Below are 21104 nucleotides of genomic sequence, written 5' to 3'. Positions count from 1 at the left end.
CGAAGCTGCGGCGAGACCGGAGGGGCGTGACGGAGGGCAGCCAATCAAAGAGATCGGCCTGACGGAAGCCCTGAGGCTCCCGGAAGCTGTCCTGAGGTTCTTATCGGAAAGCGGAAGCGGCGCGCAGCACGTGGGGGCGGTGCCGGTCAGAGGGCTTTGAGTCGTCTTGGTTTGTGGGAGGTGAGGCTGCCAGCGGCTACAGCCCAGGGCCAGGGGCAGAGCGCGGGGAACTGGAGAGACGCTGCGGAGCTCGGAGACCGGCTGAGCGTTATGGAGGGCTCTGAGGAGCAACCGGGCCCACGGCCACAGCATCCCGGGGACCACCGCATCCGCGACGGCGACTTCGTGGTGCTGAAACGGGAAGACGTGTTTAAAGCAGTGCAAGTCCAGCGGAGAAAGTAAGTCGGGTCGCTGGCCTTAGGGGTTCTCCGCCCCCATCTTCTAGACACCCTCTCCCTCCAGGGTACCATTATTGGATTCCCAATCCATTCTGGATTCCCAATCCTGTCCCTCGTTATCTCCTCTGGGATCTTCCCACAGAGGCCTTTGCCCCCAGGATCCCATCCTTGGCCCTCGAGATCTCCCTCACTCCTTCTGTCTTCCTACAGAACTCCCCTCCGTGATCTCATACTGGCCCTCCATCTTAAGCATCTCACTTTTTCCAGGGTCCTTTTCCCATTCTTGGCCCTCAGGTGCTCCGCCCCTCTCTCCAGGCCCCCACCCCACCCCCTGTCCTGTGGTTCTTTCCCCAGGTTTTGAGTTCTTCTCTCCTGTCTTCTCACAGAACCCACCCTTCACCCTCTAGTCTCATTCTTGCCTCCCAGAGCCCCCCTCATCACAACTTTATTTTGTATTCTTGAAACCAGTGCTCTTTTCTTTTCAGAATTTCTGATTAGAAATGTGTAAAGTGCTAATACTAATTATTTAAGCTTTTTAATTTAAGTATAGCAGTGCAGCGAAGTCCTTAGGGTTATACGTTCGATGAATGATTCCATGTGCAGATGAACCTTTGGTTTTTCTTTCTACTATTGTCCTTTTAAGTTGCTTGATCGTGAGATGTGGTTGTTTGAGTTTGCTTCTTACAAATGTGCTTTTTTAGATAAGAGCTTTTCATTCCCAAGGAGACAGACAGTAACATCTTTATTTCTAAAAAGTATTCTTTAGACATTTATTTTGAAACACTTTTCATCAGTTTTCTTGGCAGAAGCCATAGCATTAGTTTCCATTTTGTTTAGAAAATGATCCTTTGAGTTCAGCTACATCGCAGGCCAGAATCTCCCTTCACTCTTTCCTGGGGGCTGCACTCATCTGGTTAGGCAGAAGCAGTCCTGCCTCTGTGAGCAGACTCTGCACATCCCCCTCTTCCCCAAGGAAGGTGTGGCTCCATGTCCTTCTGACTGGGTCCCACTTTCCTGACTAGGGCAGTGACCTCTTGTCAGGCCAGTCAGTTTGAGTGACACGCCCTTCTTTGCATATCAGACCAGCTGCCAGGGGGTAAACCCAACCCAGCTCAGACACAGTGTTTTGCTAGCACTGGGCTACTCAAAGGATGAGGTGGGGGAGGGTACACATCTGGGCTGAGCTGAGTTTCATCTTCTCTGAGGGGATTCATGTCAGCATATATTTAGAGTGTCTGTTATGTGTTAATCACTGAGGACCCAGCAACGAGCAAGAATTGGCCCTGTCTGGATACTTAGGATCTTGGAGAAATTCACTCAGGTGGTTCAAGTAAGGAGACTTAATGAAGATGTGACACATACACATACAGAGATGTGACAAGGTTTAGAGAACCAGTAGAGACTGGTGATGCATCCAAGGGTCTAGAATTGTGGGAAGCCTTCAGCAAGGGAGCCTGTGTGATGTGGTGTGTGCATTCTGTCATGGTTGGCCTCTTGGGGCACAGAGAAAGAAAGAGAAGGTGTAGGATGGGGCATAAAGAAAATTAACCAGTGTACATCTTTCAGAATTCAGAGTTCTGTTGATACGCGCCATGTCCTGAAGCTAAGCAGGGCTTCCTGAGATCCATTTGTTCTTTGCTGGATAGACCGTGTGGTGCAGTGGAAAGAACCAGGCTTTTAAGTCAGGCAGACTTGGATTTGAATCCCAATTCCTACTGTGTAACTGAATCTTGGGCAAGACACTTTTCCCTCAGTCTCAAGTTTGCTCACCTGGAAAGAGCTGTGTCCCAGGATTACTTAATTGAGAATTAAATCAAGAAGTATGAAACACCTGGCACATACTACCTAACCCCTGATCGACACTCAGTGGGTGTTAGTTTTTGTCTTTTGAAAGGAAAGTTTTTTGTTTTTGTGGGATTTCCCTTTTACATTGTTAAGAAGATAAAAATCTGGGTAATGGGAAAAGCTAAGATTGCCTGGGCCTCAGTAGAGCCTCATCAGTGTTAGGCACTGTTTACAAATGTGTAGATTGTCAATAATGTTATGTAAATATCATTTGCTTTTACTGGATGATTTTCAAAGAAAATGGCCAGTTAGGCCAGGGAATTTGTTAAATCCCTGTCATCTCAATGATTGTTCAGTTTTGAGATTTTCTTGTGTAAGTTACAAGAGGCATCACAGTGTGTGTCTCAGTGGCATGGCAGTCTTGCTACTCAGGAAATCCAAAGTCTGCGAGCTTGGACATCCTGTCAGACAGTGCAAATTGGAGCCAGACCAATGCCTCAGAGGAGGAATGTCTTCTGTCCTTGTTTCTCATTCCAAATTCAGTGTTTTTGTGGCTGCTTTATTAATTTTGTGCAGTGTTTTGTGTTTCTGACCCCAACCCAATCCTCTCTAGTTCATTTGTCGGTTCATGGTCAGAGATAATGCTGCTAATCATCCTTTAGGGAGACTGATTATGAAATAACCTAGATTGAATAAATCTTTCCTATACTGAATACAAATGAGATTCAGCTAATTGATTGCATTTCTTCCCCAGAAAAGTAACTTTTGAAAAACAGTGGTTCTATCTGGATAACGTCATTGGCCATAGTTATGGAACCACATTTGAAGTGACCAGTGGAGGAAGTCTTCAGCCTAAGAAGAAGAAGGAAGAGCCTACTTCAGGTGCACTGTACTACTTAGGATGTATGAAATAGTTGCTCTTGAGCTGGCTACTCAGAAACCTGTCAACTCGAATTAATTCTAGAATGCTAGCCCAGGCTGTCCCCAAAGAAATCTAAACTCATAATCTAAGAACTGTAGCTTGGTGGAATGCATTAGGGTCTGCCTTTGGCTTTGAGATACCTGGGTTCTGACTCCTGCCCATCATTAACCAGCTCTTCGACCTTGGGCCAGGTATTTGATGCCATGAATCCTTGCAGCTTCATTGTAAGAGTGGGTGTGGAGCCCTGTTGGTGTCTAGAAGTTACCAGCTCTTGAGGTAGTTAGCATATAGGGTAAGGATAATAGGTCTGGCTTTGAATTCAACTGACTAGGTTTAAGTTCCAGCTTCATGACTTACTTTATAACCTTGACCTAGTTATTTGGTTTCTCTAAGTTTTATATTCTCATCAGTAAAATAGGGCCATAAACACATTTAATGCCCAAGCTGTAGTTGTCTTCTCTCAGAGAAGTTCTTAACAGAGCCTTGCCTGTTAGAGTAACGACCCCATAATTTTAGTATTATTGTTATTAAAATTAAATACTTAAATTTTTGTCAAAATAAATGTGCTTAAATATTAATAAAATGAAAATACTTAATTATTAAAATTAAATAAGTAAAACACTATTGAAGTTCTGGTTCAAACCAGTTTATTAAATACTTTTAAATCAAGCTTCATGTTTTTATTAAGCACCAGATATGTTCTAGACATGATTAAGCAGTGCAATTTCAGCAGTTCCTTAGATAGACTATCCCATAAAATTTATTTAGCAGTGGGGAACACTAAAAATAAGCAAACAGCATAATTTCAGATGGTGATATGTGCTGTGCAGATGGTAGAGTAGGGAGGTGTACTGAAGGCTGATTGAAATGTGAAACTTGGCTGAGATGGTGAGCTCAGCCCTGAGTGATGGAAAGGATCCACCCACTTGGAGGTGTCACAGAGCATTCCAGACAGAGGGAGCAGCAAGTGCCAAAGCCCCGCATTGAGACCATGCTGCTGTGTGTCTAAGGAACAGAAAGAAGGGCAATGTGGCTGAGTACAGGGGTTGAGAAATGAGCCCTGGAAAGGTAGCCAGGGGCCAGGTCATATAACAACCGTGCGGGTCGTCTTTGAATTGCTACTGGAAGCCACTGTGGTTTTGTGCGTTGGAATAGATGAGCCAATTTGCATTTTAAAAAGAGAACTTTGGTGTCACGTAGATTGTAAGGGGACAAGAGTGGGAACAAGAATATGAGTGAGTGGCTTGGAGTAGTCGTGACAAGAAAGGATAGTGGATTGGGGTGGGGGCAGTGGAACTGGAAGGCCAGATTTAAGTGGCTGATGGGCTGGATGTGGATACGAACTTAGAATAGGAAAGATTTTTAAATAATTTCAGATCATACATGTCATAGAGCAATTTTCTTCCTTAGAGACCAAAGAAGCGGGCACTGATAATCGAAATATAATTGATGATGGGAAATCTCAGAAACTTACTCAAGATGACATAAAAGCTTTAAAGGACAAAGGCATTAAAGGCGAGGTAAAATTCAAAGGATTTTTTGTTTTGTTTTCATTTGGTATTTAGGAAATTGCTTGCATTTTAAAGCAGACTTCTCCTAAGGTAAAATGTAAAAATACTGTACACTTCTGTTAAAAATAGCTTGAAGTGTATATGCAATTCAGTATATCAAAGATTTTGTTTCTTATAGGCAGGAATGTAAGTGAATAGCATTACTAATAGTGTTAGCAAAAGGGAATTTGATAACTTAGTTCATCTCAGAGCTTAAGTTTGTTCATTTTCAGTAATGTTTTCAGCCAGTGTCTTCAGGACTGACAGTTTTCTTTACTTCTTTTCTTCCTTTATTGTATATGTCTGTTCTTTTACTTTGATTTAAATGGAGTTTAAAGTACTTACATTTTAATACAAATTCTAGATAGAGTATAAAAATACAAAGTTCACCCATTTGGACTTCTGTGGAAAAGGGCCTGGAGAATCAGACATTTGGATACATTTTGGGGTAAGAAACCTTTGAAGTTATCTGTGCTGTGAAAATAAAGTTTCAGGAAATTTGCTTGCTCCTTTTCTTATAGGAAATAGTTCAGCAATTAATTGAAAATAGTACAACATTCCGAGACAAGACAGAATTTGCTCAAGATAAATATATAAAAAAGAAGAAAAAGAAGTAAGTAATTTTTGTTTTTAAAAGGATGAAAATATAAAATCTTTTTATAGATTTATAAAATATATTATTAAAAATAAAATATTTTTAAACTAGCTTTTTAAAATTGATGTTCTGCTTTTCCTTCCCCCAGATATGAAGCCATGATTACTGTTGTGAAGCCATCCACCCGCATTCTTTCAGTTATGTATTATGCAAGAGAACCTGGAAAAATTAAGTACGCTTTGTTTCCTTTCAAAAGTATAATTGGGGGAAAGTATATCTTTAAGAAAGTCATGATTTTAAGTAAAATGAAAATCTTGCTCATCTGCATAAAGTGTCCTCCTACTTCATAAATTGTAAGTCCTTTTTTACTATTGCCTCCAAAGCAATCGATAATCTTATCAACATCATTTTTATGAAACAAACAAAACTTGAAAAATTATGATTAAAATAGCAGACTTTGCTTAGCTATAAATGAATGAATCATTTTTTTTCCTTAGCCACATGAGATACGATACGCTAGCCCAGATGCTGACGTTGGGAAATATCCGTGCTGGCAATAAAATGATTGTGATGGAAACATGTGCAGGCTTGGTGCTGGGTGCAATGATGGAACGAATGGGAGGTAAGATTTAACGTTTTCAAGTTCATTAAAACCCTACCATGATTTGAGTCGAGGGGTCTAAAAAACTCAAAACTCATGGAAAGTGAGTTTGAGTTACTGGAAGCAAATGAAATGACTTGGGTGTGCCTGCACAGCTCCAGTCTCTGGGACCTTTCTCCATAGCCCACATCTCCCAGCCTGAGCTGTGCTGGCACTCCCGACACAGTGTCCTTTCCAGCTTCTGTGTCAGTGGGGATGGTTCTGAAGCCTGTGACTGGCTAGGACCTCCAGGACCATGATTTCAGTTAAACTCTTGGATAGTTGGTGCTCATTTTATTGGCCTGAATTGAGAGTATAGGGTGGGAAGAATACTAGGGATGTATTCTGTACTAGAAGAGTACAACACAGCCTGATTTGTCTGCCCTTTTTATGACCCTGTTGAAGATAAGAACTTCTAACTGTCCTGTTTAAAGATTGGACTTGGGGGATGCTGAGAACCAATCACCAATCATGTGACATACAAAATTTGTATGATCACAGGGTTTTACTGTAGTGTCAAGGGGGGTACACTTCTTTAAGACTTCCTGTGTACCTGTTTGGAATTCTGTTACCCCCATTGGGAATATGCATGGACTCCAGATGGACCCCAGAGGAGCTGCATCACCTTCAACCTCTGAACAGCGTAAAGCAGAGAGACCTTCAGTCTCCTTACTGTGTAGTACCCCGAGGGTTGCATAGTCTAGAGCCACCTCCGTTGAGCAGATATTTGTTTCTTTTGTCTGTTCAGGTTTTGGCTCCATTATTCAGCTGTACCCTGGAGGTGGACCTGTTCGGGCAGCAACAGCATGTTTTGGATTTCCAAAATCTTTCCTCAGTGGTCTTTATGAATTCCCCCTCAACCAAGTGGACAGTCTTTTAAATGGAACATTTTCTGCTGAGATGTTATCTTCAGAGCCAAAAGACAGTGCTTCGGTTGAAGAAAGTAATGGCACACTGGAGGAAAAACAGACTTCAGAACAAGAGAACGAAGACAGCATGCCAGAAGCCCCAGAGAGCAATCACCCAGAAGAACAAGAAACAATGGAAATTGTCTCTCAAGATCCAGACTATAAGGAGCCTAAAGAGAGAGGAAGCAAAAAGGATTATGTAAGAATGTTAAGAGTTCCCACTACCCTCAGTATCTTCCTCAGGCTTCATTTAACTTCATGTAAGCCCTGAGATTTGATTTGGCTTTGGAGCATCAGCTCCCAAGATAACAAATATCAAAACAGACAGATAAAAACTGTGTGTGAGTGTACACATGTGTGATTTAATCTTTGGGATGGAGCTTTAGGATACAGAAGCATTGTATAGGTGGCTGCATGGTGGTTTTATAACCAAAGGGCTCTCTTATGTGTTTTTAGCTTCCTTATAAATGATCTTCTGTTGCCTTAGTCCAAGTTGATAAATATTGTTAAAATGTTTTGACAGACCAGTGTTTCCATAAACCCGACTGAATGACCTCAGTATGTTGGTATCTTATTTTTCTTCTTGAAGATTCAGGAAAAGCAGAGGAGACAAGAAGAGCAGAAGAAAAGACATTTAGAGGCTGCTGCTCTGCTGAGTGAAAGAAACGCAGACGGGTGTGTTGCTGAAAGAACATGGGAGATATCTCGGTGCTCGTGGGCTCTGCTTCAAGCAGATTAGCATTCTCTGTCTGCTTGTCTATTTTGGTTGTAGTGAGGGCAAACATGATGATTCTGTCTTGGGTTTTTAAAGAAAGGAGGCTGCATCTGGCAGAGATGAGAAATTGATTATGCTGGTTTGAGAGTTTTAGAAGAAATTGAAATTTCTCCAATGATGTCACATCAAGTTGGGCTGTGTAGTCCCACTAGGTGCAGGTTGGAGGGCATTCCAGTTGATGTGTTACTGACTAAGGGCATGGGCTAAGGAAAACCTGACAGGAAAGGCAGATTCAGGTATCTGCAAAGCCAGTATTACAATGTTGGATTTTCTTCCAGATTTTTTTTTTTTAAATCAAGACTGTCGTTAGAGTTGCCAACTCTAAGTTGGCCGCATAGAGTTGCCAGTCACCATGAGAGTTTATAATCCAGTTTGTGTTTCCTAGAAAGTAATAGCTCGTGATTTTATTGTTGGAATCTCTAGAATGTTGTATTTAAAGTGCTTCCTTGTGTGAGTCATGCAAATAAATACGTGATATTTTAAAACCTATGCTCTGCTTTGGGGACATAGAGAAATAATTTGTCTAACATTTTCCTTGCAGTTTAATTGTAGCTAGTCGTTTCCATCCCACTCCACTGCTGCTGTCTTTGCTGGACTTTGTGGCTCCTTCAAGGCCATTCGTGGTGTACTGTCAATATAAAGAGGTAATACTGAAACAGAGTGGACAGGAATTCTTGCATCTGAATGTTGATTCTCAAATTGCACCCTCAAAATAATTATTAACAGAACTCTGTTTATGCCTTTAGCCTCTGTTGGAATGCTACACAAAACTGCGGGAAAGAGGAGGGGTCATCAATCTCAGGCTGTCTGAAACCTGGCTCAGAAATTACCAGGTATGTGTTCTCACAGCCAGTCCCTGGGAGCTGCTCTCCTGGGTCGCTGGCTCTGCACAGTAGTACCAGAAGCTGTTAAATAGGGATCTCCCTGTTTCTATCTATAGATATGGTGGAGTCTCACGTCTATAACTCAGAGAAAGTGCCCTGACCTTTCCGGACCCTTTTTTCTTTTTTCACGTCATGGTCTATTACTCAGATACCCGAGTCCAGAGACATTTAAAATGCAAACGACTATGGTTCGTGTTTCCCCAAGGCCTTGAGATCACTGTAGAGGGAATAACTGATAATAGCAAAATCCCTAGGCTAACAAGAAAGTGACCCTTTCCTTTCTGCTGGCATGTCTTTGCAGCAAGTGTTCGAGAGTTCCTGGTGGGCTCTGTGTCAGTTCAGGTCCTCTGGAACGTATATGCGAAGATAGAATTAAAAGTGTAAGAGAAATGCCTGTGAAAGATAAGACAAGAGGGAGCAGGATTAGGCAGGGAGAGCTGTCAGACCATGATACAGGTCTGATGCCTGTGACAAGTGGGAGGAAGGAGGGGAGGAAGAGCATGCAGTGCTGCTCTGAGAAAGTCTCAGCCAGGATGACGAGGAACCGCAGAGCAAAAATTGCCCATTAAAGGAGGGTGAAAAACCAGGCCCAGAGCACTACACAAACCAGTTGCCCTTTCACCACCAGAAACTTGCTTCAGGTATAAGAGAAATGGTTTCAGTTTTATATTTCAAAAGAAAATCACTTAAACCAATTTCTACGCTTTTATCTGCACTGTCATGTGAAAGATGGACCTCCTTAGGACTTGGTCTGATTAAATTGGTCTCTCTTCAGGCGAATCTGTGTTGTTTAAATTCTCATTTCTGGCATGTGTATTGTTAACGTGGCTTTATCTGCTTAGGAAAACATGAATATCTGTCTTTCTGTCTTGATTAGGTTTTGCCAGATCGAAGTCATCCCAAACTACTGATGAGCGGAGGTGGGGGGTACCTTCTCTCAGGCTTCACTGTTGCCATGGACAACCTTAAAGCAGACCCCAGTCTCAAATCTAGCACCAGCACTTTAGAATCACACAAGACTGAAGAGCCAGCAGCTAAAAAACGGAAGTGCCCAGAGTCTGACTCAACCTTTCAAAAATTGCTTTGATTTTTGTTCTCAGACATTATGCAGTTAGTAAGTAAACTTTAAATGCCATTACTAATTGTGTTTTCATATCCTAAGAATGAGAACATGTCTATACCCCTGTTCGTGGGAAGGACAAGTAAGCCTTTTGTCCACCTCTGACACAGATTGGTTCTGTCTGTCAAAACCTCGAGCCAGAATACCCAAGCCTGGGGTAAGCAGTAAACTGGTATATGGCCAGTTGTGTTTATTTCACAAAAATCCTCTAAGTACTTTTAGTGCTCTGCGCAAATATCTTTAGAATTTAGAGATCAAAGAAATATATTTATACAAAACTTTGTTTATATGTTAAGCCAAGTGGAATAACACACCATCAGTGAAACTTGGGTACTGAAACGAAGGAATTTGTGGAAGAAATTTCCTCTGTTCATTATGTTCTCTTCAACCTAAGCAATATGAATGTGTGTGAGACTTACAGTACCAAAAATGTCCACCCTTTTCCCTCCAGTGGAATAAACTTTTAATAATTTTATATTTTATTATCTTAATAGTTGATGACCTAGAAAAGATCTGAGTATTTATTTTACTGCTGTTTTTGTCAGTAGAAAGGTGTTGTAGGGTACTTTTTTGAATTAATTTGCCAATCCTCTCATTCTTTGTTCCAAATAAAGTGACTAGAATTTTTGTGTACTATTAAATGAAACAGAAATGGTTTTTTCCCTCCCCAGAGACTTACGGAGATAGATAGATACATGTATATGGATATTGGTATATGCGCATACATACATATATTTATATGTGCACACACATCCACATGGAGACAGAGAGAACACACTGTCCATATGAACTTTAACAAAGTTTAGTGCAGGGCTTAGACCAGTCCTCATTGCATTAGTGTCACTCCTTGTCAAATGTATTTTAAAGTGCCTTTTTTTGGTGATTATTAATGCTGGTTTGTTGAGCTCTGGCATGACTAGGTGGTTAGCCTTTCTAAGCTCTGAAAAAGTGTAATTAAATTATTTGGTCATCTGCAGCCAAGAAAAGTGTTTAGAGGAAGCCACAGCTCTTGCCCATTGAGAGTCTGAGTCTTGCTCACTAAACATGCTCATCGTGTGTATTGTTCATGTCGTTATAGAATAGATGCAATCATCCAGCAAGGGGCATCTCAGAAAAAAAAAATTGCTTTTTCCTAATAGCATGTACTATTCTAAAAATGGCCAGTGTGGTTACCAACAACTACAGTTCTGATTCCTTTTTCTTAAAACAATTGCTTTTAAAGAATAAAAGCATTTCCTACTGTGATCCATCTGACTTACATGAATGATGCTGTCAGTGATGCCGCATTCATTGGCTTTCAGCTGATTGTGACACATGGTCTTTGTAAGAAAACATGCCTGGATTGGCATGTCACTGAACATGTGCTTGCAAACAGTTGTCACTCACATGCAACCAGTCAAGTTTGGTCGAAGAGAACACAATATATGCACAGACTAGATTCAGTAGTGGCTGGTCTCCACTGGTCACTGTTGTTAGAACCATCTCCTACTTGAAACTCAACCAGTTTTCAAGTCCCATCTCATTCCATTCAGTGTGGGGGTCTGCACTGCCAAGGACCTGTGCGCCCATATAGCTGCCCCTGGAGTTGACTTGTGGACTTTTGCACCAGGTTAACTTAAAGTTAACCTTTACTTGTTAATGTTTTCTCATTCATGTAATTTATTTCATCTTTGAGTACTGATGATTTAATTCAGTGGTTTGAAAATTTAGTGTGCACCAGAATCCCCTGGGGGGCTTATTAAAACACTGATTGCTGGGCTCCACCGAGTTTCTAAGTATTAAGTCTGCAATGGGGTGGGAAATTTGCATTTCTAAGTTTCCAGGTGACACTAGTGCTGCTGGGCCGGAACCCACTCCTTGAGAAACACTTCTGTGTATACACGCATATCAAGAGTGTCTTGTTTATAAAGTGGACATCCACCTTTGGAGCACATGAGTGGGTAATTCTATGACTACTAGACATCCAGTCACCAGGAGAGCTATGTGAAATAGCACTTTAATGAGTGGCCATCAAAAAGTAAAGACAAAATCATTATGTAATGTCCATCTTACTTCTCCATTGGATTAGGATACTTGGAAATATACAGTGGTGCCAGTTAGAAGATTTTTTAGCATAAAGGTACATTAAAATTGTATGACGTTTTATTGAGTTGTAATTGACATAATAACATTGTGTAAATTTAAGGTGTTCAGTGTTGATTTGATGCAGTTTTGTATTGCAGAATTAGCTAACACCTCCACCTGTGACATACCATTTGGGTTGGGGGCGAGAACATTAAAAATGTACTCTCTTAGCAACTTTCCAGTATATAATTATGGTTAATTATAATCACTATGCTCTACATTAAATCGCCAGAATGTATACATTCTTAAATCGCCAGAATGTATTCATCTTATAACTGAAAGTTTGTGCCTTGTGACCAGTATCTCCCCATTTCCCCCACCGCCCAGCCCCTGGCAGTCACCATTTTACTTTGTTTCTATGAGTTTGATTTTTTTAGATTCCACATATAAGTGACATCATACAGTATTTGGCTTATTTCACTTAGCATCATGCCCTCAGAGTCTATCCATGTTGTCACAAGTGTCAGGATTTCCCTCTTTCTTGTGGCTGAATAATATTCCATTGTATATATATACCACATCTTTATCCATTCATCTGTTGGTGGACACTTAGGTTGTTTCCATATCTTGTCTATTGTGAATAATGCTGCAATGAACGTGGGAGTGCAAATATCTCAAGATACTGATTTCATTTTCTTTGGATATATATTCACATACAAAAAGTCTACGCTTTTACACTCCTCCTACATTTTGTATTTTTGATGTTTTGTCTTTTTCATGTTGTGTGTCCATTAATAAATTATTGTAGTTATATTTTAATACTTTTGTCTTTATAAGTGACTTACCCACCACTATTACAATATTAGCATATTCTGAATTTAACTCTATATTTTACCTTTGTAAGTGAATTTTATACTTTCATATGTTCTCATGTTACTAAATAGCTTATTAGTAGCTTTCATTTCAGCTTGAAAAACTCCCTTTAGCATTTCTTGTAGGGCTGATCTAGTGGTGATAAACTTCAGCTTTTGTTTGTTTGGAAAATTCTATCCTTCAATTCTGAAGGACAACTTTGCTGCATATAGTATTCTTGGTTGGCAGTTTTTTCTTTCAGCACTTTGAATATATCATCCCACTTGTTTCTGGCCTGTAAAGTTTCTGCTGAAAAATCTACTTGTAGTCTTATGGGGGTTCTCTTGTACGTAACAAGTTGCTTTTCTCTTGTTGCTTTTAAGTCTCTCTCCTTGCCTTTAACTTTTGACAATTTAATCGTAATGTGTGTCAGTATAGGTTCATCTAATTTGGTACTCTTTGAGTTTCCTTTATCTGGATGTCTGTTTTTTTTTTCCTCCAAGTTAGGGAACTTTTCAGCCATTATTTCTTTGAATAAGCTTTCTGCTCCTTTCTCTCTCTCTTCTCCTGGAACCTCTATAATGTGTATGTTGGTCCACTTGATGGTATCTCAGGTCTCCTAAGATATGTTCACTCTTTTTCATTCTTATTTTCTTTTTGTTGCTCTGACTGGATGAATTCCACTGGACTGTCTTTGAGTTCATTGCTCCTTTCTTCTGTTTGCCTCTGTTGAATTTTTCAGTTTAGTTATTGTATTATTCAATATTAAATTATTCTGTTTGGTAGTTATATTTTCTGTCTGTTTTGAAGTTCTCACTTTATTTATGAATTGCTCTCCTTACCTTGGTGGGCATCTTTATGACCATTATTCTGAACTCTATCAGGTAAAATCACTTATCTCTTTCATGAAGATCTGTTTCTGGATATTTTGCGTGTTCTTTTGTTTAGAACATATTCCTCTGTTTATTTTCTTTCACTCTCAGTCTTGGTGCCTGCACATTAGATACAATAGCCACCTCTCACAGTCTTGACAGAATGATCTCATATAGGAGATAAACCTCATCAATTAGCCCAGTCTGAGCTCTTGGTTGTCTCTCAAGACTTTCTGGTCTCCAAGCTACTTGAAGAGTAACTGATAAGCTGTTAAGTACACCTGACTTTGTTCTTAGTGGCTCCCAATAATTGAGGGTGTGCCATGACCCATCAATATCCCAAAGGGTAGAATTGCTGTCAGCACCTAGATGCAGGCTGATTAGAAGTGGATCCTCAGGCAGCAGCTGGGAAAGTATGTAGTTAAGCCCTTTCCAGGGAGAAACTGGGAGGTGAGCATTTTTTGCCTGCTCCCTCTACACTGAACCCAGATGTATAGCTGCAGGGGGTGCTCCTGCACCCATATAAAAACTTCTTTGCTAAAGTCCTGTGGGACTCGTGAATGCAGTTCTCATTGGCTATTAGATTTGGGGTTCTGTTCCTTGGGTGGCAGCTGGGATGCCAGACATGCATACAAGCTCCTTCCAGAGAGGTTGGCAATCGGATAATGTTGGGGCAAACCAGAGGTGGAAAGTAGGGAAAGTGCTCATAGACTCCGGTGGCCCTGGATCACAGCCAGTCCCTAAATGTGTGCTAAATTGAAGCCTAGCGCTCAAGCAGCAGCTTATAAAGTGTGTAGTCACACCCTCAGGGAAAGGCTGGGAGATGGGTATTGTTCTCTGCTACTTCTGCACTGAGCCCTGGGGGGTGGCCACAGCAGCAAGTGTTTGGTTGCCATTAAGAACTGCTACTTTGTTTGCTCCAGTCCTGTGGGTCTCATGGACCTAAATGGCCTTGGCTTTCAGAGCTAGGTCTTTAGGAGGCCCGTTGGTTCCTTGAGTGGGACTCTTAAATGTTGGGGTGCTATGTTGCGGTCCAAACCCTGTGGCCCTCAGGGAGAGGCTGGGAGTTGGGGTTGGCATTTCCCTCTCAACTGTACAGTACTGTGGCAAGGATGAAGTTGAGAACATTCATTGTATCCGAATGAGGGATGAGGGAGTTCAGGACCCTTCTATGTTGCCATCTTGGTCCCCTCTCATATGAAGCAGATTTTTTTGTTTTTTGTTTTTTGTTTTTTTGGCCGCGCTGCGTGGCTTGCGGTATCTTAATTCACCGACCAGGGATCAAACCCAGGCCCCCTGCAGTGGAAGCTAGGAGCCCTAACCACTGGACCACCAGGGAATTCCCTCATATGAACCAGATCTTAATGGGTAATCATTCATTTATTGGTTATATATGGAAAAGCCAAAAATATATTCTTTTTTAATATGTATAAACTTTTGAAGAAAAAGGGCGTGTACATTTTGTTTTAAAGCATTTGTTGTTGGAGATTGTCATGCTGAGTGAAATAAATCAGACAGAGAAAGACAAATATCATATGATGTTGCTTGTATGTGGAATCTAAGAAAATGGTACAGGTGAGCTTGTTTGCAGGACAAGAGAGTCACAGACGTAGGGGGCCAACTCATGGTTGCCAGGGGGGAAAATGGCAAGGGGGAGTGAATTGGGAGATTGGGACTGACATGCACACTACTATATATAAGGTGGATGACTAATAGGAACCTACTCTATGGCACAGGGAACTCTACTCAGTGCTCTGTGGTGACCTATATGGGAAAAGAATCTAAAAAAGAGTGGCTTATATGTATATGTGTGACTGGTTCACTTTGCTGTGCAGCAGAAACTGGCACAACATTGTAAATCAACTATGCTACAATAAAAATTAATTTAAAAAATAAAGCATTGATTGTAAATATTACAATAGCAATAGTAAATACTAAGAAGCATGTCCTAAAAATCTGATTATTAAAATTCATGTTGTTCTAAATGGTCCTGATTTTGGACTCTATTTAGTGCTAGAAAGGATCCAATTACATCTGATATCTTTACTAGAAATAGAATGTTGCCTCTGGGCTAGTATTAATTTTTGTAAAAGAAATTACAGATTTTTCTTGGCCTTATGTAATACAGGTCAGATGGCAAGAAATGTGAGTACCTGAAGAGCAACTGATAAGCTGTTAATTACCCCCATTAACATTTATTAGGCACCCACTGTTTTTTGACCCTTTCTGAGGAAGTGCAAAATCTTCGAAGCATAGGAAATTAATGTGATGTACTCCCCCCTCCTTTTATTTTTGCCTCTTACAATTCATTAGTAACCTGGGCTTCTGGCATTTAAATGAGATATTAAAACAGGACTGGAAAGATTTAGACATTTCATTTTCACATTGCCAGAAAGTTAACAAGGTACTAAAGAAAACTTGTTTCAAAATGTGGGTGGCCTCAATATGTTGTATGTTGTTATCATTCTAAACCAGCACACTTGGAAAAGTAGAGAAATTAATCCAGAGGGCGGAGGAAGTGAGAGTGAAAAGTTATTTGCTTTCTGGGAGTACTTTCCACAAACAAATACGTGTAAGTAAGGTGGCCTCTCACAGTTCTTTTCCATCACCTGTGAGTGACACAAAGTAGCTGTAAGGCGACAGACTCAAGGAATAGAGGAGACAAAAATAAGAAAGAATATGCCTGCTTTAAACCAAGTGTCAGCAAGCCACAGCCCACAGACCCAATCTGGTGCACCGCCAGTTTTTTTGTATGGCCTAAAGCTAAAAACAGTTTTTTCCATTTTTAAATGTTGGGATGGAGGCAAAAGAAGAATAATTTTGTGATATGTGAAAATTACATGAAATTCAAATTGCAGTGCCCATAAATGAAGTTTTATTGGAACACGGCTAGGCTAATTTGTTCAAGTATTGTCTGTCCATGGCTGCTTTCTGCTATGGCCAAGCTGAATAGTTGTGACAGAGACCATATGGCCTTCGAAGCCTAAAATATGTTCCATCTGGCCCTCTAAGGAAAAGTGTGCTGACCACAGATTTAAGTGAAGCGATGAATGGAATAGGAGGGCAGCATTTCGGAGCGTGGTGGGAACGAACAGAGCAGTGGCGCTGGGGCCCCAGGCACAGTCAGAGGGGCAGTCCCAGAGGGGATGGCTTTGTCCCAATGGCTGGGGACCCAAGAGCACTGGGATGCTATTATCTGTGAGAGAGAACTGCAAACTCTCCAAGAATATGGAGATACAGGATTAATCTCATTTGTAGAAGTGGGTATAGCTTGACTAAGGTAGATACAAAAACACAAGATTCTACTGGATGCTTCAGTACTTGATAGTGAAACTGGAAATGGCAGAATTTGGTTTCCCTAACATTACTGGAATTGATACAGCTTTCCAGAAATATTATAGAGAAAGAAGGTTTATTAAGTTGAAGGTAGAAGACTTTTTGAATCTTTCTGCAAAGCTGCCTCGATTTCATACTAGTATTGCCAAAGGGACTATTGATGCCATAAGCCTTAATCCTAACAGTGCAATTGAGAAGGTGAAGCATTAAGTGAAATCTCTTTCCAGAATGTTGAAAAGTGAAAGACTTTTCTAATAACCTAATATAATTTAACCAAGGAATCATTGCTAAATGAATTCAGTGAAGGATCTGAACTTCTCAAAGAGCTACCAACACCCAAGTTCAGCTTTGGAGGCAGATCTGGAAACAATGTTGCATCACTGGTTTTCCAAAAAATGTGAGACTTTTTATTGGACAAATTCACTTAGCTTTTTTAAAGAAACTCCACAACAAAGTAAACCTGACACAGAAAATCCAAGGGTAATAAATGCTTAGTAATCACACAGGATGCACACGTTGTATAGAGAGAATAGGTTAGTAAAAAAAACCAAACAAAAAAAAACAAAACCATGAGCATGTAAGTGGTTGGGTTTTAGAGGTAAACCAAGAATAAAATTTTTCTTTTGTATTTAAAATGTAAATATTTTTCTTTCTGATTTTAAAAAAAATTCCTGTAACTGCTGAAACAGTTAAAAACTTTAAAGCAGTAAGTGAATTTACAGGGAAAAAAAAAGATGTAAAGTGAAATCCAAAGCTCTTTCTCAGTCCTCTAAACCTATTGGCAGCAGTTGACTCCTCTCCGTGTGACAGTTTTCCTCTCCTGGTTCCCTGCTTCCTTTTTAGCCCTTTTTCCTCCATCTCTGTTGCTGGTTCCTCTTCATCTCTGAGATGAATGTTTAGGAAAATATCAGTGTGCCCCAGGGCTCAGCAACTGCACCTTTTCCTTTTTTTTGTCTATACTTGCTGCCTGGGTGTAGGATGTTCAAGGGATTTGGGAACTGATAAAAGAAAAAGATAGAACCATGAGGTGGCAGGAGCTCATACCTACTTTATTGGGTGATGATGATGCTCTGACAGGTTGGCAAGGGCGGGGAGGGAGAGATGTTCCTCATAGCAGGAATCTGTCCAGAAGCTACACCAAGGGGGTTGCTACTCAAGGGGAGGAGGGCAACAGAACTCCCAGGGAGAGGGGAGTTGGGGTGGTGCCTTTGGTGTCTAGGTAATGCCGCTCGGCATGGCAGGGAGTCGCTGAGTCAGAGAGGTCCAAGGGGCAGGAGTCTCACAGCTTATAAGGATTGAGGTCTGTCTTGTAGTCACATGGCTCTATCTTATCAATGGCCAGCAGATGCTAAGTATAGTTTGGCAGAGGTATGCAAAGCAGATGGGCCCTGAATGTCCAAAAATGTGCTCCTTTGGGCTATGTTTAAAATGAATGGATGTATAAAATTTGAGTCTGGCACTGACAGGCTTTTGAGCTAACAGTTCTCAGCCTACAGTGAAGAAATAAACAACTTTGGGGCAGATATACAGAGGCCATCTTTGGCTCATTTATATAACACTAGGTGATCTCACCCCATTTTGAGGCTTTATACACCATCTTTGTGATGGTGACTCCCACACTGTCTTTAGCCGCCCTCTTCCTTGAGCTCCAGGCCCATACAACCTACTCAACACTTCCACTGGGCGTGTAGTCACATCTCAAACTTAACAAATCCCAACCTGAGTTCCGCATACTTCCCCTCTAAGCCAGTCCCTCCTGTAACCTTCCCCACCTCCCTTCTTCCCAGTTGCTCAGGACTGAAACCTTGGAATCATCCTTGATGCCTCTCTTTCCCTCCTGCCACACCAAATCCATCGGCCCTCCCTGTCATCTGCCTCCAAACTAGATCCTGAGTGTGACTACTTTTCCCCACCTCCAATGCCACCACCCTGGTCCAAGCCATCACGATGACCCGTCAGGATGTTTTGCAGTGGCCTTCTTGCTGGTTTCTGTGTTTCTGCCCTCACTTCCCCTACAGCCTTCTCTCAACCCAGCAGCCACAGTGTTTTTATCATGTAAAGCAAATCATGTCAGTCCTCCAGAGAACTCTCCAATAGCTAAAGCAAAAGTCCTTACCAGGACCTACAAAGCCCTGCATGATCTGGACCCTTCCACCCTCTCTACCCTCATCCCCTATGACTGTCCCCCATGCTGCCTGCTTGTTCTTCTTCAAACGTGCCAACCACATTCCTGTTTCAGGGCCTTTGCATCTACTGTTCCCTCCGCCTGAAGTGTCCTTCCCCAGGTGTCCATGTGGCTCATCCTGCTTCCTTTTGGTCTTCACTTTCTCATTGAGGCCTGTTATGTGTCCAAGTGACTAGCTCCTGAGCTAAAAATAGTAATTGTTGCATTTAGTTAATTATTTAGCACCTGAGATCTCCCAATTATATATATGTTACAATGGTATGTTGTGGATTTTCATTTTGTAATGATAGGACACTTTCTCCCCTCCTGTCCCATCACTTGATAAAATATTAGAGACTGTGACAATTAAATACTCAAGTAAGAAAAAAAACTGTAAAGTAACTATAGATGGCTGCATCTGCAGAAGGATTTGGGAGGAGGGGCAGAGGCCATTTGTTTCTCATTATATCAGGTACATAGGGTGCCCTAACAAAGTACCACACGTGGGTGACTTAAAACAGAAATTTATTTCACAATTCTAGAGGCCAGAAGTTCCAAATCAAGGTGTCAGCAGGGCCACACTCCCCCTGACAGTTCTAGGGGGCAATCCTTCCTAGCCTCTTCCAGCTTCTGGTGACCCCAGGCGTTTCTTGGCTGGTGGCAGCATAATTCCAGTCTCTGCCACTGTCTTCACATGGACTTCTTCCCTGTATGTCTGTCTTCACATGGCATTCTTCTCTGTATGTGTCTGTATCTAAATTTCCCTCTTCATATTGGATATGGGCCCACCCTAATGACCCCATCGTAACTATTATAGATCGCATCTGCAGAAGCTCTATTTCCAAATAAGGTCACATTCACTGGTGCCAGGGGTTAGGACTTCAACATATCATTTTGAGGCACACAATTCAACTCATAACACTCACTCAATGTTTTGCCATCAACATATATTATTTTGACTAAAGGGGGAAAAAACAGTAACCCGGTTAGTCCTTGACTCCTTCTCAAAGAAATGGTGGCACCCAGAGGTCCTAACTGCACTCTGCTGGGCACCACGGCTCAGGTGGGATTCTCTTGGGTGTCTCCTGCAACTTTGATAGGTCATTCATGCCTGCACATTCCCCTGCCCTGAAGTGTCAGCCAACTAAGATGAAAAGCTGTGCTAGAGCACAGGGCCTCACCAGGCAGTGGGCCAGGAGGAAGCTGTGTGAACCATTTCCAAGCCTGGGGCACCATACAGAGCTGTGCTCCATATGCCAGCAGCTTCTCCGCATGAGCAGTGCCCACCGTGTGTGTGTGTGTGAGTGTGTGTGTGACTTGCCAGGCTGGCATTTGATGCATTGCAGTGTTTCTCTCATCCAGTAAGTAAATCCCTATTCATTTTGAGCCCCTTGAATTCTCTTTATTTAGGAAATGATTTTGTTTTCTACTGGACTGCAGTAGAGAAGGGGAGAGACATATTGCTTTGCATGTATTGTAACATGTTAAGCATTTCCCAGTATCTTCTGTCAAGACACAGTAACACAAGAGATTATAACTGCAATGTATTACAACGTGTGGTTACATTATTTACCATAAGACGAGTTTGAGCTTGCTGTTGAATGGTTTCTTAGGTTGGGCTTTCCCAGAAGCAATCCCTGAGATGAGAAGTTGAGGACAATCGGTTTATCTGGGAGGTGATCCCAGGAAACACCAGTAGGGTCACCAGTAGGAGCAGGACAGGGAGGTAAAGAGAGCCCATAAAGGGTGCACTAGAGAGCAGGCCACCTGTGGCACCTGGGGCTCAATCCCCTGGGGAGTTCTAGGAGGCACAGAATATGCGGCTCAGAGTTAATCCACCTGAGGGGTGCGGGAGCTGGCCTGCTTGGGTTGAATTTTGCCCCCAGAAAAAGATATGTTGAAGTTCCAACCCCTAGTTCCTCCAAATGTGACCTTATTAGGAAATAGGATTGATGCAGAGGTAATTACTCATACTGGAGTAGGGTGGGCCCTTAATCCAGCATGACTGGTATCTTTATAAAAGGAACATTGTGTGAAGAGGAGAGGGTCATAGAAAGAAGATGGTCATGAGAAGATGGAGGCAGAGATTGGAATGATGCTGCCACAAGCCAAGGAACGCCTGGGGCCACCAGAAGCTGGAAGAGGCAGGAAGGACATTCTTCTACTGACTTTGGAGGGAGTGTAGCCCTGCCAACACCTTAATTTTGAACTTCTGGGCTCCAGAACTGTGAGAGAGTAA

The 21104-nt window shown here is 41.7% G+C and overlaps 1 protein-coding gene and 1 pseudogene across 1 annotated transcript; both read left to right on the top strand.

Moving 5' to 3' along the window:
• Positions 1-33: 33 nt before the first annotated feature.
• On the top strand, positions 34-10822 carry TRMT6 (tRNA methyltransferase 6 non-catalytic subunit). Its single transcript, XM_004276450.4, has 11 exons — positions 34-398; positions 2938-3065; positions 4516-4625; positions 5177-5268; positions 5399-5482; positions 5748-5872; positions 6639-6997; positions 7388-7473; positions 8115-8217; positions 8320-8406; positions 9335-10822. The coding sequence occupies exons 1-11, from the start codon at positions 271-273 to the stop codon at positions 9542-9544; spliced, it is 1512 nt and encodes a 503-aa protein (XP_004276498.1). The 5' UTR covers positions 34-270; the 3' UTR covers positions 9545-10822.
• A 1784-nt stretch (positions 10823-12606) lies between these two features.
• Positions 12607-17102, top strand: LOC117203896 (EEF1A lysine methyltransferase 2-like; annotated as a pseudogene).
• The last annotated feature ends 4002 nt before the right edge of the window (positions 17103-21104 follow it).

This window comes from Orcinus orca, chromosome 16, assembly GCF_937001465.1.
Source record: "Orcinus orca chromosome 16, mOrcOrc1.1, whole genome shotgun sequence".
NCBI classification, from domain to species: domain Eukaryota; kingdom Metazoa; phylum Chordata; class Mammalia; order Artiodactyla; family Delphinidae; genus Orcinus; species Orcinus orca.
Note: the sequence above shows the minus strand (reverse complement) of the source record. Positions and strands in the feature narration are given on the sequence as shown.